We start from the raw sequence: 16,283 nt of genomic DNA, 5'->3' as shown, positions 1-16,283 counted from the left end.
AAGGTAACACAGAAATTGGGGGTATCACCTGAGCGAATGAGGCAGTGGGACTTCAGCAAAGCAAACAGAGATGTTTTTCAGTTGAATAAGGTTGTTACAGCCTTTCCCTCTAGGCTTACATCTTTAATTTGCGAGTTTCCATCATACTCCCCAGACCCTCGGGTTTGTCCCAGTGTCCCCCCGCCGCCTGTGCAGGGAGCGATGCTGCTCCTGCCGCCCCTGGGCGCGACCACCCCCGGCGTGAAGAGCAGCCCCCTGTGCCTCCCATGCCCTGTTGGACGGGCACCGGCGCTGCCCCCACCGTCCCCCCCGGGCCCCGCACGACCCTCCCCGCCCCGGCCGGGCGGTGTCTCCGGCGCCTTTAAGCTGCGGGTGCGTGATGTCACAGCGGTGGAAGCACCGGGCGGAGCGCGGGGATCCCGCACCTCTGCGGGGCCGCCGGGGACCCCCTGAGAGCCGGGACCCCCCCTGAGCGCCGGGGAGGACCCCCTGAGAGCCGGGCCCGGCCCGGCGGAACAGCATGGGGAGTTTCCAGCTGCAGGACTTCGTGGCGGGCTTGGTGGGCGGTGAGTGATGCCGTGGGTGGAGTGGGGAGGCAGCGAAGGGGGCACGGCTGTCGAGCCTGGGGATAAACTCCCCCGTGTCACCGCCGTCCCCCACGGTTTGCTTCGCTTTGCTTCGGCTCAGAAGTGCCGTTTTAATGCCGTTTCCACGGGCGGGATTATTAAAAGTGAAGTCTCAGGACGCGCGACGCTGCTGTGCCGGACGGCTTGCAGAGCCCCCCGCACACCCCGCAAGCCCGGGCTGCTTGCAGAGCCCCCCGCACACCCCCCAAGCCCGGGCTGCTTGCAGAGCCCCCCGCACACCCCCCAAGCCCGGGCTGATTGCAGAGCCCCCCGCACGCCCTCCAAGCCCGGGCTGATTGCAGAGCCCCCCGCACACCCCCCAAGCCCGGGCTGATTGCAGAGCCCCCCCGCACACCCACCAAGCCCCGGCTGCTTGCAGAGCCCCCCGCACGCCCTCCAAGCCCGGGCTGCTTGCAGAGCCCCCCGCACACCCCCCAAGCCCCGGCTGTTTGCAGAGCCCCCCGCACATCCACCAAGCCCGGGCTGATTGCAGAGCCCCCCGCACACCCCGCAAGCCCGGGCTGCTTGCAGAGCCCCCCGCACACCCCCCAAGCCCCGGCTGTTTGCAGAGCCCCCCGCACACCCACCAAGCCCGGGCTGATTGCAGAGCCCCCCGCACACCCCGCAAGCCCGGGCTGATTGCAGAGCCCCCCGCACACCCCGCAAGCCCGGGCTGATTGCAGAACCCCCCGCACACCCCCCAAGCCCCGGCTCCTTTCAGACCCCCCGCATGCCCCCAGGCCCCCGCGGCTCTCCCGTCCGTGCCCCCGTGGCTGGAATCGCCGCGGGGCTCGCAGCATTTCCCGGGGTGCCCCGGCTCCCCATCCCCGGGAGAGGCACCGCCGGACTCTGTCCCCGCTGCGGCCACCGGACTGATGGCCAGGGCAGGGATCGATACAGTCTGCTGGAAATGCCGATGGCAAACGCCGAGGGACAGGTACTAGAAAGGAGAAAACCACAATGACCCGTAGAGGTGCCAGTAATGGGACGTGTTTTAGGAAACTGAGATGCCCACTGAGCTTCCCAGCTAAGGGTGCTCAGCTCTGCTGCCCCGCTCCCAGGCTGGGCTGCGGCAGGGCAGAGGGTCCATCGTGACATCAGCAAACCTCTGCCCAGGTGATCTCCCTCGTGCCAGGCACAGGAAGGTGGTGTGAGGTGGTCACAGGTGACCTCCCAAATGGTGTTAGTAAGTTAGTTGACTCTAAAAAACCCAGAACCTTTGCCAAAATTTTATGTGAGCAGCTCATATTTTGGATCTCTGTAGCCTGTCAGTCTGCCCTGCCCCACTGACTTGTGTTGTTGCTGCACCTCTCCAGGAGTGGGACAGGATGTTCTGGGGGTTGAATGGCCACCAGCACTCAGCAGTGGTGGCAGCTGAGAGTTTCCATGTGTAGCACGACACCACAGGTTATTTCAGGTGCAGGAGGAGAGGGAACATTTCAGAACACGTTTTTGAATAAAGTCATGACATGTTTGCCAAGGACATGATGCTCTTTTCAGTACAAATCCATTCTGAATGAGAAATTTCATGCAAGTCTCCACTGGTTTACACAGAGACTTGCTGATAGAAAGTGTCACACATTACCCAGCATCTCCACAAACCCTATAAACTGCCAGTGTTGTTTGCAATCAACACATAAAACTATATCCTGACCATGGCACACGGGTTGTTCCATTCTTCTGGAGAAGAGGGAAACCAGACTGTGCTCTGTCCTGCCACAAGAGCCCCTGGCAGTGAGCAGCGTGGGTAGGTGGGCAGATGGTAAGAGAGAATGGGCCAGTTTCTCCCCAGAGAACCATCAGGAATGAGGCTGGATGGGACTGTAGAGATCTAGACAGAGCAGGATCCTCTTTATCTGAATCATTCCTGACAGCTCCCTCTATAAACTTCTATAAACCAGCAAAGGATAAAGGGTTCACAGGTCCCATCAGCAGTCAGCTACAGGACACTTCTCTCTGAGCCAGGAGAAAGCATTTCCTTGTGTCTAAATAAAATCCCACCATTCTGAGGCTAAAAGTTTGTGTGAGCTTAGAGGAGTTGCAAGAAGGGCTGGTCATGCACAGGACACAGAAACACATCACTTCCTTCTCTTGCTCAGATGCCTTTGAGATGTAAAGCTGATGGAGTCCAGAAGAGTGTACACAGAAAGATGTGAAAGTGTTTTCTGCTCTGCTTTTACATTTTATTGTGCTGGTCATTGCTCTGGCTGGGCCCCTTACAGTTGTTCCTATGGAAGTCTCTTCTCCTTCCCTACAAACCCACCACATCCTATCCTGTCACAAAAGCTTCTTCAGTGTTTTGTGTAACACTTTGCTTCCCTCCCCAGGAATTGCCAGTGTGGTTGTGGGCCATCCCCTGGACACGGTCAAGGTAAAACACTTTGAACTGTGCTCTCCTGTCACCACTGATTCACTCTCTCCAGATAATGCCCCAAGGGTGAATTTAGCCAGGGTAGAAGTGTTTTCATAGACTTTCCTCCTCTCCAACACTCATTTTGAATGGGAAACTAAAAGAACTGGCTGATATAGGTGAGTTCCTCTGCAGAGCATTAATGCTGAAAATTAAACCTGGCCTTACTTTATGTGTGGTTCACTGAACAGCCCTGCCAGTGTTTTATTGAACTTTGCCACAGGCAAGTATTCAAAGGGCAGTGAGGGAACTGTATTTGTTTTGCTGCAGGCATGTTTTTATGTGTTTTCCTGGTGCTGGCAATGCTGGAAGGACAGAGTGCTGCAGTTGTTATCCCAGGCCGTATATGTATTTATGATTCCTGCAAGACAATGATTCCTCAGAAGGGAGGATTTAGAGAAGTAAGAAGATATTTGTCAGCATGATGCAGACAAGCCCATGCACACATCAATGCAACATGACTCAACCAAGCTGACCATCCCTATTGACGCAGAGATAGAGAAGAAGATCCTGTTCCTTTCTGTTTTGAACAGACATTTCTGGGCAGCTTCATCACTTCAGTTGCTCTGCCCATGTTGGGGTAGCTCAGCCTGGAGAAAAGAAGGCTCCAAAGAGATCTTGTTGTGGCCTTCCAGTGCTTGAAAGGGGCCTATAAGAAATCCAGAATTTTTAGCAGGTCTGTTGCAATAGGACAAGGGGTAATGGTTTTAAACTGAAAGAGAAGGGGGTTAGATTATATGTAAGGCATAAGTTTTATGCAGTGAGGGTGGTAAAACACTGGCACAGGTTGCCCAGAAAGGTGAGGGGATGCCCCATTTCTGGAAACATCCAAGGGGCAGGTTGAACAGGGCTCCTGGCTTAGGTGGAGATGTCCCTGCTCACTGCAGGGAGGCTGGACCTTAAAAGGTCCCTTCCAGTCCAAGCTATTCTATGATTCCATGCCCTTCTGTGCCCTGATCTGTACCAGCCTGGTTGCTGGCATCAGGCAGGGCTGCCAGTTGTGGCAAACCCAAAAGTCGCTGGTCTTGTCTGCAGCTTGAAGACCTTTGGAGGGTGGTGGGGAGGAGGCAGGGTCCAGCATGGCCCACATCACATCCCTCCCCAATCACCACAGCCACCCCCTCACACACTGCAGGGTCTCCTGGGACCAGCCCTATCCCTCCTGACATCTCAGGTGGTGCCAGCCTGGGAGCATCACTGTGCAAAGATGGGTGCACACCCCACACAGGAGGAGCCACAAGGCTGCTCACACCACCCCAGCCATGGGCAGGGCATGGGCAAGCTCTGCCCAGGGCTGCCATGGCAATGCCCATCTCAGGCTGGTGGTCACAGTGTCATTGCCAGGTTTGGGGGAGTTTGGCTACAAGGATCCTGCTGGGAAACACGGAGTTTCTGGATGCCAAGAAAGAGGAAGCCCATCCTTCAGTGCTTATAAAGATAACTGTGAGGTTGCTTTAGCCAAGGCTTTGCCTTAGGAATGCCAAGTAGGCAGACTTGCTATCTCTCCAAATTTGGGGCCAGAAAAGTGGAAAGGAGAGTTTTTACACAGCACTAAGCCAGCAAAGGGGCTGCTCAGTAGAATCTGCAGCTTCCAGGGGATGTGGGGTAGGGTGTCCTTGCCCACATGGAGGAGGAGGCAGGACAAAACATAAGCCTGGGTGGGGTATGTGGTACCCACAGCACAGTTCCCATCAAGCACCTTCCTCCTTCAGCCTCCCCTTCCCAGCACTGCAGCTTCCATCAAACCCCAGGAGCTGTTTTTAATCCCAGGCTCACAAAACTCTAAAAGCTCTACTTTTCATCCTCCCCATTGCATTCATTTCCCCAGAACTTCCTGCAGCTTCTGGGTGTCACCCAAGAGCCCTATCAAATCAAACATAAAAAGGAGACTTTTGCAGAGGAATATCTGTGTTGGTAGCTGTTGGCTTTAGCAGAGATGCCAGCAGGGATTTCAGCACTGTATGTTAACCGATTAGCTAAGGAGTGTGTGTGCAAGAAGCCAATTGTGAGGACACTCAGTTGCCCTCAGTTACTCAAAAAACATATTAACTTGAACCTCTAAACACCTGGTTACTGTGTAAAAGTTAAAAAAACAAGCTCATGGAGGCAAAGTAGAAATGCCTGGGCTGAGCGTTCAGGTGAAGACAGAAGGGAGCTCAGGGCTGGGCACTGCAGTCACCCTGTCCTGGGCTGCAGCCACCTCCCTGCTGGTGTCCCCCAGCCCCATTTACCTCAGTGTGAGTCAGGTGTGCACAGTCTGCACCCATGGCCTGGGGCTGCCTGCATTGCACAACATGTGCTGCTTGAGCCACAGCAGCATCTTCATGTGGCAGCTTGTTCCTGGGGGCTCAGTAAATACCCTGCTGCCCTTCCTGTGCCCTCTGGCCAGGCAGGGAGCAGAGCAGCAATGCTGTTATAGTTTGAGCTACCACAGATGCTCACTGTGCAAACAGCTGTATGGAGACATCCAGGGGTGAGGGGTGAGCCTGGGCTGAGGGGTGGCCCCAGACCTTGGTCCCTTCTGCTGTGCCAGAGTCCCAGCATGACACCAACCAGCCTCTTGCAGGGCTCTGGCCAAGTGATTGTGCCATTCAACCTGCTATCTGCCATCCAAAAGCTCTCCTCAGGCATGAACTGTGGAGGACACACACTCTTTTGGGCTTTAAATTCCCAAATAATTTCCTATTCACCCTGGTGTAAGTCAGGGCTGAGCCACTGGAAGGGACTGGGCACTGTTTCTCCATACTTATCTCAGCATTGCTGCTGGCAGTGCTGATGGGTATGGTGAGAAATGCTGTCCTCACTCCCTAAAAACATTCCTAACAGAGCACACGTGGTGTCTTCCTGTAAAAAATGAGGTCTGGCCTCAGTCAAGACAAGTTGCTGAAGCCCCAGGGCCTGTGAAGTGAATAGTGTTTCTATTTCCTTGCACAACCTAAGCCCCAAAAATGCATCCCTTGTTAGGATGGTTTTAGTGCAAACTTGTGAGCAGCTTGAATGAAAGATAATCTAAATACATGTGTGTGTGTATATATGTATATACATGTATATATATGTGAAAAGTGGAAAATCAAATCCTACAGGCATTGGCCTTACACACCATTTCTTACAGCTGTTGGAAGGCATATAAGCAAATTGCTTTCCAGAAACAAAATGTCTTAGTTGGAAATGATGTGAAAATATATTTTTGAGTGAAGCATGGAGAATTTCTGAGATGATGCTGAGTTATTTTGGCTCCATTTAGTATTTCAATGTCATAAAATCCACCTTGGATCAGAAGGGCCCCAGAAGTCTCCCAGGGGAACTCACCTCTCCACTCCTCAGCAACACATCCCAGCCCTTCCTGAGAGCCCCCAAACTGAGGAGAACACACCACTCTCCAATTTCCACATAAATCAGGCCCTTGCCAATGACAGCACTGCACACCAGCAGCCTGCTGTGCTGGGTCAGGATGGCTGGTCCAGATTGGAGAGCAGTTTGACAGTCATCGATTCCAGATGTTGCCAAGAGCCTCAGAGCTGGGAGAGATGCTGCTTAGCCTGGCTTCTGGCAAAGTTCAAGGGGTTAATGCACATCTATCCTATTTTATTGCTCTCTTCTCTTTATGACTGAGGAAGGACTTGCTCTCAAAGCAAAGTGCACGTTGTTTACGTAGCATGAGCTGTCGTTGGGCTGGAACCCCCGGGATTTTAATGGCCTTTCATGAATGTTTTTTGCAGACTCGTTTGCAAGCTGGAAGAGGATATGGAAATACACTCAAGTGTTTTCTCACTGTGTACAGAAATGAGTCTGTAAGTACTTTATCTTACCTTAAATCTGCCGGTAGAAAGTGCAAGTCAATAAATAGATAAATACATAAAGCAGTGATATAAAGTCACTGTTGACACCAGCAGTTGTATGAAGACCAATAAAATTGGTGCAGTTGAGACTGCAAATCCCTGCAGCCTTCTCTTGCTTACCCGAAGGTAACCCTCTTGGTTACTCCTATAGGGAAAGGACATATCCCTGGCATGGAATGATCAGTGTCTCTGCTCGGTTTAGGGTGTTACATCCACAGTGGCTCTTATGCCTGATCCTGCTGGAAAAGCCTTCCCAGAAGGATTCTGCTGACTTCGGTGAAGCCAGGAAAGAAGATGTCCATAAGAGGGACTTTTGTGTGGGTTCCTGTGCTTTCACTGTATCCTGTATTCACAATCTTTTTAAGTCTTCAACAGCATGACCTAATTTTCTTTGCTCAGCACGTGCAAACAGCTGGATCCAGGAGACATCTGCTACTTGGATTTGCATTTATTCCCTGTCAATGGCAGGGGGTTGGAACAGGATGATCTTCAAGGTCCCTTCCAACCTAAAACACTCTATGATTCTCCATTTCCTGGCCTGATAGACAAGTTGGGGTTGACACTGCTCAGTCCTATTCACTCTCCTAACCATTCCCCCTTCCCTGGGTAGGTGACCGGCTTCTTCAAGGGCATGTCCTTCCCCATGGCCACCACTGGCATCTACAGCTCGGTGGTGCTGGGTGTGTTCAGCAGCACGCAGCGGTTCCTCAGCCAGCTCCGCCACGGCGACGTGGCCGCGGCGCCCTCGCTCACCGACATGACGGTGGCCAGCGCCGTGGCCGGGGTGGTCTCCGTGGCCATCGGCACTCCCGTGGACCTGGTGAAGATAAGGCTACAGATGCAAACACAGCCGTACAGCAAAGGTAGGAGGCAAGAAGGCCAATGGGATCCTGTCCTGTATCAAAAATAGCGTGACCAGCAGGACCAGGGAAGTGATCCTTCCCCTGTACTCTGCATTGGTGAGGCCACACCTTGAGTGTTGTGTTCAGTTCTGGGCCCCTCAGTTCAGAAAGGATATTGAGGGGCTGGAGCGAGTCCAGAGAAGAGCAACAAGGCTGGAGAAGGGACTGGAGCACAAGCCCTATGGGGAGAGGCTGAGGGAGCTGGGGGTGTTCAGCCTGGAGAAGAGGAGGCTCAGAGGTGACCTCAGCACTGTCTGGAACTGCCTGAAGGGAAGTTCTGGCCAGGTGGGGGTTGGTCTCTTCCCCCAGGCACTCAGCAATAGGACAAGGGGGCACGATGGGCTCAAGCTCTGCCAGGGGAAATTGAAGTTGGAGAGCAGAAAAAACTTCTTTGCAGAGAGAGTGCTCAGGGATTGGAATGGGCTGCCCAGAGAGGGGGTGGATTCCCCATCCCTGGAGGTTTTTAAAGTGAGCTTGGCCGTGGCACTGAGTGCCATGATCTGGTAAAGGGACTGGAGTTGAACCAAGGGTTGGACTCGATGATCTCGGAGGTCTTTTCCAACCCAATCAATTCTATGATTCTATGATTCTAAGAGTTTCTTCACCCTTTCTCTGCCAACCCTCGGTGCGTACACAGAGCTTTAGGACAACTTTGCTTTCAAGGCCTGGCTCCCCTGTGCTGATGCAGTTGGGCTAAAAATTCCCCCTTTTGCCTCAGGATGGACCTCATCCTGTTCAGCTCAAGGGAGGGTTTCCAGCCAGTTAGGATTTATAAGGAACATGGGGCGGGTCTGCTCAGGACCAGGAGCTGCAGGAACTGTGAGTGCCCTGGCTGGTGGGTCCCCTGGAGATCCCACCAGCAGCGCCACAACTGTCAGTGACAATTCCAGCTCCTCAGCTCCGCCTGCACACTCTCAGTCCCACATACATTTGCCCATCAACCCCACTCTGTTATTCCACCTTGGATGTTCAACAGCAAAATTTCCCATGTGTGTTTGAAAACCTCTGACTAATTTGGGGCAGGGTGCCAGGCAGCCCAGGTGTGGGCAGGGCAGGTCAGGAGGGGACACTGTGGCAGGATGGCAGTGGGTGGTTGTACCCTGTCCACAGGCTGCAGGCAGAAGGAGCTGCTTCTGCCCTAGACAGCAGCTGGATTCCATTGCAGGCTGTCAGCGTGAAGCAAACCCCACCAGAGCACGTGCATGGCCCAGTGAAGAGATGCAGCAGCTCCAGAGCTGAGCAGCTTGGATTTCAGCATTGCACCTTTCTCATGATGTTTAACTGTGAAATTCTGGCATTTTTGTGTTGCTTTGATAAAATAATAGTATGTCCATCCTTAAAGCCTCCATGCAGCTTAGCAAACTAGTGCCTTTTAGCAAAGCAACTTGGTTTGCATGGGAAGGGACAAACTGAAGATTTCAAGGCACCTTGACACCAAATGTGGTTAAAATCCATGAAAATTGGGCACACAGCCTTAAACTCATTTGGAAATCTCACTGAGCACATGCCACACATCTAAGAAAAACCTGTCCTGAAGTGTATAAACATATTTTGAAAGTGGACCTAAGTGCTTTTCCTAAAACTTTTCTCCCATGCTACATATTGATCCCAGCAGAAGAAGAAACTGGATGGCAGTGACTTCTTATCAATAGCAGTGGGTTTTGGAGAGCAGTTGTGTGGCAATGTCTCTATTCTAACACTTGTGTCTTTTCTTTTTTGCAGAAAATGTCAGAGTAAAGCCCACAGCTCCTGGATCTCCTGTGTACAGAGGCCCAATCCACTGCTTTTGGACAATCCTACAGAAGGAGGGGATAGCAGGAATATACCGAGGCACCGTGGCAATGCTCCTGAGGGATGTCCCCGGGTACTGCGTCTACTTCATCCCCTACGCAACGTTGTGTGACTGGGCAACTCCTGAGGGACACATTTCCCCCAGTGCCTTCTCTGTCTGGCTGGCAGGGGGTGTAGCAGGTAAGCACCTTGATTTCCTCCCAACACTGGCAAAACAAGGACAGGAAGGTTCTCAGGGGTGGTTATGAGAGTGACTCAAGGGCCACCACATCCTCCTGAACACCAGGAGAGGACACAGGACCCAACGACCTTCCTCCCCAGGGCCAGGTCCCCTGGCACCACAGCAGCACTTTATTGCTTGGCAAACTTTATTGGAAGTTGTGTTATCAGACCTTCATCAGGCTCAATGTCAGTGAGGAGGAAAACAGCAGTGCCTCCAGCTCCCGGGATGCCTCAGGGCAGTGATATGGCAGCCAAGGTGTCCCCAGAAGAGGACTTCAACCTGTTGGCTGCCCACCAGGAGGGTGTGCACCTCCCCACCTGTAGCAGAAGCCAAGCTGACTGTTACTGATCTTCTTTCTTCCGTGTGTACACCTGCCAGTAAGACTGGCATGTCTGTTCCCCACCACATGGAAGGTCAGCCCCACACCCACTCCCCATTTCTTGGCCATTCTAAATTGCAGAACCATAAAGGAAAGTCAATCCTTAAATCAGGTAGTGACAACAAAATGCCTTCTCCATTTCTCCTCAAATAAAGAAGCCCGTGGCTCATCTGGACAGCTTTTCTAGTGTGACCCAGCATTGATGTAGGTCCAAACAAACTCTGTCTGTCCAGCTGGGCCATGGATTGCAGTCCCATGCTGATCTTTCCAGGGGCAAACTATCCCACTCAGCTGCAGGCTAGTCAAGGTAAATAGATGTTTCTTTAGAGCAGTGCCAAGGTGTCTCAGCTGCATGGAGCCTGATCTTGGCAGCCTGAGGTGGACCTGCCTCTGACTCGTATTATCAGCTCAAACTTTGCTCTAAAATTGAATTATCAGAAGGCTCAGGATTTTTCTGAAATCCCCCCAGGCAGCAGCTCAGGCTCTTCCCACGGCTTGTCCATGTTCCACCAGAGGCACAGCAGAAGATGTATCTGCACCTGGGGGAGCCCCTCCTGGGCTGCCTGCACCTGATGTGCAGCATAACCTCCAAAATCTCAATGCTTCTTCCAGAAACAGAGAACTTTGCTCCCATAAATGCTATTTCTGTGCCTGAGCAGTGAATGCCTTGAAATGAAAATCACATGAATGTGATGTGTTTTATGAAAGGTGAATTTCTGAGTTCACTGACCTGCATCCAAGGAGAGAGAGATGATTCAAATACTTCTGCATTTTTCTAGGAGCCATTTCCTGGGCCTTATGCACTCCAATGGATGTTGTGAAAAGTCGATTTCAGGCAGACGGAGTTTATTTAAACCAGTACAAAGGGACCCTTGACTGCATCTTGCAGAGCTACCAGAACGAGGGCTTAAAAGTAAGTGCTACTTGGAGTGAAATCTGGTTATTGGGCATTTGATTGTCAGTTGGAAAATACAATTACAAACCTCTCTGCAGGGCTGAGAGACAGTTCCTGCTGAATTATTATAACGGCATTAGGTAATTACAGTGAGAGTAACAGTGCACCTTACACAATGAGGAAATTAATGACTGGGGGTCACCCACAGCTGGTGTAATTAACTTCAAGTAACACCTCATGGTGGTGCACATAATCATGAATGTGATTTGCCTTATCATCAATCAGAGGGAGAAAATCTTGCCTCAGTGATTGCTTTCACAAATGCAGAGGTCAGATGGTTCCCATGGACTGTGTGTCAATGAACTGGTTCCAGTGGGGCTGGGCTGGCAGCCTGGGGGTGTGTGGTCACCTTGGGCAATGCTTTGGTGGAACCAGTGCTGCATTTTGCACTGCTCACCCTCATTTTGCACCAAGATGGAGTTGATTGAAACTGTTCTTGAATCAGAATTGCTTTGGTTTCAAACGGGAAGAAGGGCTGTGTGCCAAAAAACTTATCTCCTTTTTCTAACTTTGTCTGTTAGTGTAATAAAAGATATCTGTTCTACCAGCAAACTTTGCTTCAGTTAAATGGGAATAGCAGAGAACAAGGGTTTGCAACTTTATTGCGTTGTCAAGGCAGGGCTATGAGAAACATCTCTGATATTGAAATAAATCTGTATTTATCATCAGAACATCACGTGGGCTTGTAGCTCCAAAGTGGTAATTTTCACAATCTGAGAGAAACACAAACAGAAAAATAACCTGCAAAATCACAAGTCAGTGTGAGTTCAGTGTTTGCCAACGTGCCACTGTGCTGTGCCAGCTGTCACAGGAGCCTGTGGTCTGGTTCAGTTTTTGCCACTGAGTGAAGAAAGTCACATTGATGTGACACACAAGCACCTGGAGAGATGCTCAGGACTGTGCTTGGACAGTCTGAGGAGGGAGAGGGTGCCCAAGCTCTTCATTCCATTTGGTGTGCACTTCCACAGTAAAACAGGGTGGCTGAAAAAGGACTCTCCAAGTGTTTTCCCTTCTCTCTTCCTCCTCATCATCACCCTCCATCTTCCTTGTCCTGCCTGAATATTAACAATTCAGGGCCTTAGGGGTTTTTGTGGGAGATCTGAGGTGCTCCAGCTTTTGTGTCATCACACCTCACACCCACATCAAAGCCAGCAACAGGATTGAGTAATAACTGATGGCAAGACTGGATTGAGCTGAGGTGAGGAAAACCTTTATAAATGTTGGGAAACAAACAACTGACAAACAGCCAATGCAGGGCTGGATGTTTTCACTCTGGGACAAAGGAGCAGCATTCACAGTGCTGGAAATAATTGCTTGATGTACACATAGAAATGTAAAATAACCTTTGTCTTTCTCCATAGCCAGGTGTGTTCATTCTGAGGAGAAAAATTTATGCCTCTTGGCTTTTCATCCTCTATCTTCATTATTATTTACATTGATTGTCTTGTGTTACTTCATGGATAATGCAAAAAAAAAATTGAATTTCCTTCCAGGAAAAAAACAAGTATCTCAATGAATCAAATATTATCCTACATATCCCAGTATTGCAATTTCACACTGGAAGCTCCATCTTAAACTATGTGAACACCTTTTGATTCTGCCTCAAACAAGTCAACACTGTGCTCTGGATTTATTGGATACAAGATGTGATGGTGTTTAGTAGATCTCAGTAATTTCAGCAGATGGACTGTTAGACATTTAAATCTGTGGGCTTCTGGTCTTGAAGACAAGATCCTCCACAGTAGCTCTGGGAACTTTGCCCTTGGAAAGCCTGGAATGGGGCTGGGGCTCAGAGCATTTCCTGCATGAAAACAACAGCCTTCTGGAACCCTGGGCTTTGCAGGATCCCCACATGGCTGTGGATGCAAAGGGAGGGAAGGGACAAGGCTTGGAGCAGTGTGGTCTGGTGGAAGGTGTCCCTGTCCATGGAGGGGGGTTAGAACAAGATGAGCTTTAAGGAACATCCTTCCAACCCAAACTATTCTATGGTTCCATCATTCTGTGACTGTTGCAAGGTAGGATAACACTGAGAGACATTTTAGATTTTTTGCTTTCTGTGGCATGAGATCATTTTTTTGCCCTTTCCCTCTTGTTGATCTTGCTGGTGTGTACAGATGGAGCTCCACAGGGAGCACAGAGCACAGCGACACCAAGCCAGTGACTTTTGCCGTTGTGTTTCCGTTCTCCAGTGCAGACTTCAGTGAGAGCATTCCTTCCAAGCAAACCAAGATTTGGCTCTTCAGAATCCCACCATGGCTTCCTTCAATGTTTTCTTCCTCTTCTTAAAATAGGCAGTGTATTCCTGTGCTCTAACCTTTCTCCATCCCCAACAGGTCTTCTTTAGGGGCCTCACGGTCAATACAGTGCGAGGATTCCCAACGAGTGCAGCCCTGTTTCTTGGCTATGAGCTGTCCCTCAAAGCAATGAAAAGAGACCAAACTGAGACCAATCCTTAACTTCCAGGTCAGCACATAAAGACCCCGTAGCTTTATTAAAATTGCAGAATTAGTCTTTGAACTAAATAGAATTGTAATTGCATAGGTCCTCTGAAATTCGGGTAACGCCACCTGAATAACCAAACACTTCACATTTGGGTCTGAGCAGAAAACAGATATGTCAATGGATTTTAGTTTCAGTCCAGTTCTCCTGGGGTTTTACTGCAATCTGTTCTAATTGATGTGTTTGTTTTGATTAATAACAATCAGAAATGAGTATCTGAAAGGAGATTTTTCTCTAATATTTTATACATTTTGAAATATCATTCTCACTAAAGGCCCTCCACAGTGTCCTTTCCTCCCTTGTTCCATCCACAAAAAACCTGAAATTAAGCCCTTTCAAAGTGTCCTGACTTTCAACTCATTATTTCACTCTTTCCCTCATTAACCTGGGGTGGCACAAAGGAGCAGCACTAAAAATATCCAATCAAAGAAACTATTTTTAGCTGTAAGATACTCAAAATTATTCTTGGCCATCTTTGCTCTTTTCTGCAGTACTTCATAAATCTCCTTCTTTCTTATTCCAAAAGTGCTGCCAAGAAGACCAGAAAGTCTCCTACTTTCCTGAGCCAAATCAGCAGTGTGGTGTTGGTGAGGGCTCAGCTGCTCTGACTGAAGACTCCCACCCTGCACCTACAGCATCTGCTGCGGACTTGGTCCGTGGAGGACCCGAAAATGGCACCAGCTCAGTCAAATCCAAACACCATTTTCTTACCAAATCCTTCGCTCTGTTGACTAAGAACACCTTGATCATTCCTGTGGTAGTTGTGGGTTTTTTTCACTAATAACATTTTTCCTGCTGAGCCAGGAGAACAAGTTACTTTCCTTTTCCCAAGGGATGTCCCCAAACTCAGTCCACTCGACATCCCTGAGGGAGTGTCTTTGGTCCAAAGGCTTGTCTTTTGTGTGGACAAGGGAAGGAGGAGATGTGGTGGGCCCACAGGTGCTTTTTCTGTAGGAAGGTCTGGATTCCTACCAAATCCTAACTTGTTTCAAGTTCAAAGAAATGGATGACTCCTCCTGTACAAACACATACTTGTGTTTTCCATCACCATTTGCCACAATTTAACACATTCTCATGAAAAAATGGGAAGGGCTTCAACAGCTTTCATCTTTTATCCAAGTTTATAAATTAAACTGGGAGACAGGAGGATGTTAAATTCAGAGACCAAGCAGCTTTTTTTATTCAGTAAACAATAAAACAAGTCTGCATTTCATACAAAATGCTGCCTGTTAATTTACACAGCTTGCCTGGTGCAGACCTGCCAGAGGGATCTCCATGGAATGTCTGAGCTCCCTGACATGATGGTCCAGCTTGTCCACTGCCAAATCCTTCAGACATCGTTTCACAGCCTTGAAGAGACCATCACCAAAGGAAGTCTCTTTAATACACAGAATATCTTCAGACCTCCAGCTCTTTGCTGCAATCCCACTGAGATCACCGGGGCAGACCCAGGTCTCTCTTTGGTCTACCTCAGCCTTTCAATTATTCCAAGATCTTTTACCTCATGACTATTTCTGTTTATGCTGTTGAATATCTTAATGATTTATTTTCCAAGCAGGGAGGTTTTGGTGCCAAACCCCAAGAAGAACCAGCTTTGGTGGGATGAGAAGACTCTGGTGGCATGGCCAGGAGAGGCCAAGCGTAACTGGCTCACATGCAGAGGGACACATGGCTTGGGGGAACAATGAAGGACAACACTGTCCTCTGGGAAATGAGGAACAGCCCTTCTTCTGGACAAGGGCTCTGGGGGGAAAGCCCAGCCATTGCACTTTGAGCTGATGCCTTCAAAAAAGATTTCTGAAGACAATATGGAGCAGTTGTCCAGCTTTCCTCCATAAAGGGAAGAGAAGGAAAGAGAAACTCCTACATCCTCTTCCTTGGAGGAACTGGTGACCAGACTTGAAGATCTCAGCAGGAAATGCCTTAAACTTTGGTTCTGCAGCAGTACTTAAAAGTGGAGTCGCTTTGGGCTCCTCATCATTGGGGCCCAAATTAAAAACAGAGGTGTGGGTGTCGCCAGAACTGGCCTTAAAAAGTGGAAGAACCAGCAGCAGCTGTTGTTGCTTCATCTCAGGACTTGCAGGCAAGGAGGCTCACAGTGCTTTTGACCATGGTTTGATAAACAATATGGATAAAACTGATGAGCCTTCAGACAAGTAATTTGTTGCTGGCTGCATTTAAGGATTCATCCTTTCCATGTTGCCTGTTTTTATGTATGTATGTAGAACCTGGTTTTTAAATGGATAATCTCAGGTGTCTCCAGGGATAATACTTGGGGAGACTGTTTTCTCCATGCAAATAAATGGTGTTGTTTTTCTGCCTGCATTATGTAAAATGGACCATGAATTCATTAAACTGGTCAGGTTCACAACGAGCTGAGTATCTGCACAATCCTGCCCTTGTGTTGCCCAGGTTCAGTCTGTTCAGTGCCCCCTGGGCACAGAGCCCTGAGACCCACATTGGAGTTGCATGGTGATTTATCCTGCTATTATTCATCCAATTAAAGCAGTCTTGAGATGGGTGCCCAGGATTTACTTGGACAAAACTCTTGTGTAACACTCATCTGCCAGAAGGAGCTGTCAGGGAGAGCTGTGGGCAACCTGGTGTGGGAAGGGAGCAGAGGGAAGAAAGCTACTCTATAATATATATGACATAAATA

The 16,283-nt window shown here is 49.7% G+C and overlaps 1 protein-coding gene across 3 annotated transcripts; it reads left to right on the top strand.

The window, feature by feature from the left end:
- The first annotated feature begins 399 nt into the window (after positions 1-399).
- SLC25A48 (solute carrier family 25 member 48) lies at positions 400-15,949 on the top strand. Of its 3 annotated transcripts, none has more exons than XM_071570501.1 (8): positions 400-566; positions 2,954-2,997; positions 6,756-6,827; positions 7,486-7,738; positions 9,500-9,748; positions 10,950-11,083; positions 13,459-13,588; positions 14,867-15,949. In XM_071570501.1, the coding sequence occupies exons 1-7, from the start codon at positions 521-523 to the stop codon at positions 13,579-13,581; spliced, it is 921 nt and encodes a 306-aa protein (XP_071426602.1). In that variant the 5' UTR covers positions 400-520; the 3' UTR covers positions 13,582-13,588; positions 14,867-15,949. The 3 variants fall into 3 exon arrangements, with proteins under 3 accessions (XP_071426602.1, XP_071426601.1, XP_071426603.1); XM_071570500.1 differs by lacking the exon at positions 14,867-15,949 and adding an exon at positions 14,151-14,239; XM_071570502.1 differs by lacking the exon at positions 13,459-13,588 and having other exon boundaries at positions 14,151-15,949.
- Positions 15,950-16,283: the final 334 nt, after the last annotated feature.

This window comes from Pithys albifrons, chromosome 15 (genome assembly GCF_047495875.1).
Source record: "Pithys albifrons albifrons isolate INPA30051 chromosome 15, PitAlb_v1, whole genome shotgun sequence".
NCBI lineage: Eukaryota > Metazoa > Chordata > Aves > Passeriformes > Thamnophilidae > Pithys > Pithys albifrons.
This window is presented reverse-complemented; position numbering and strand designations above follow the sequence as displayed.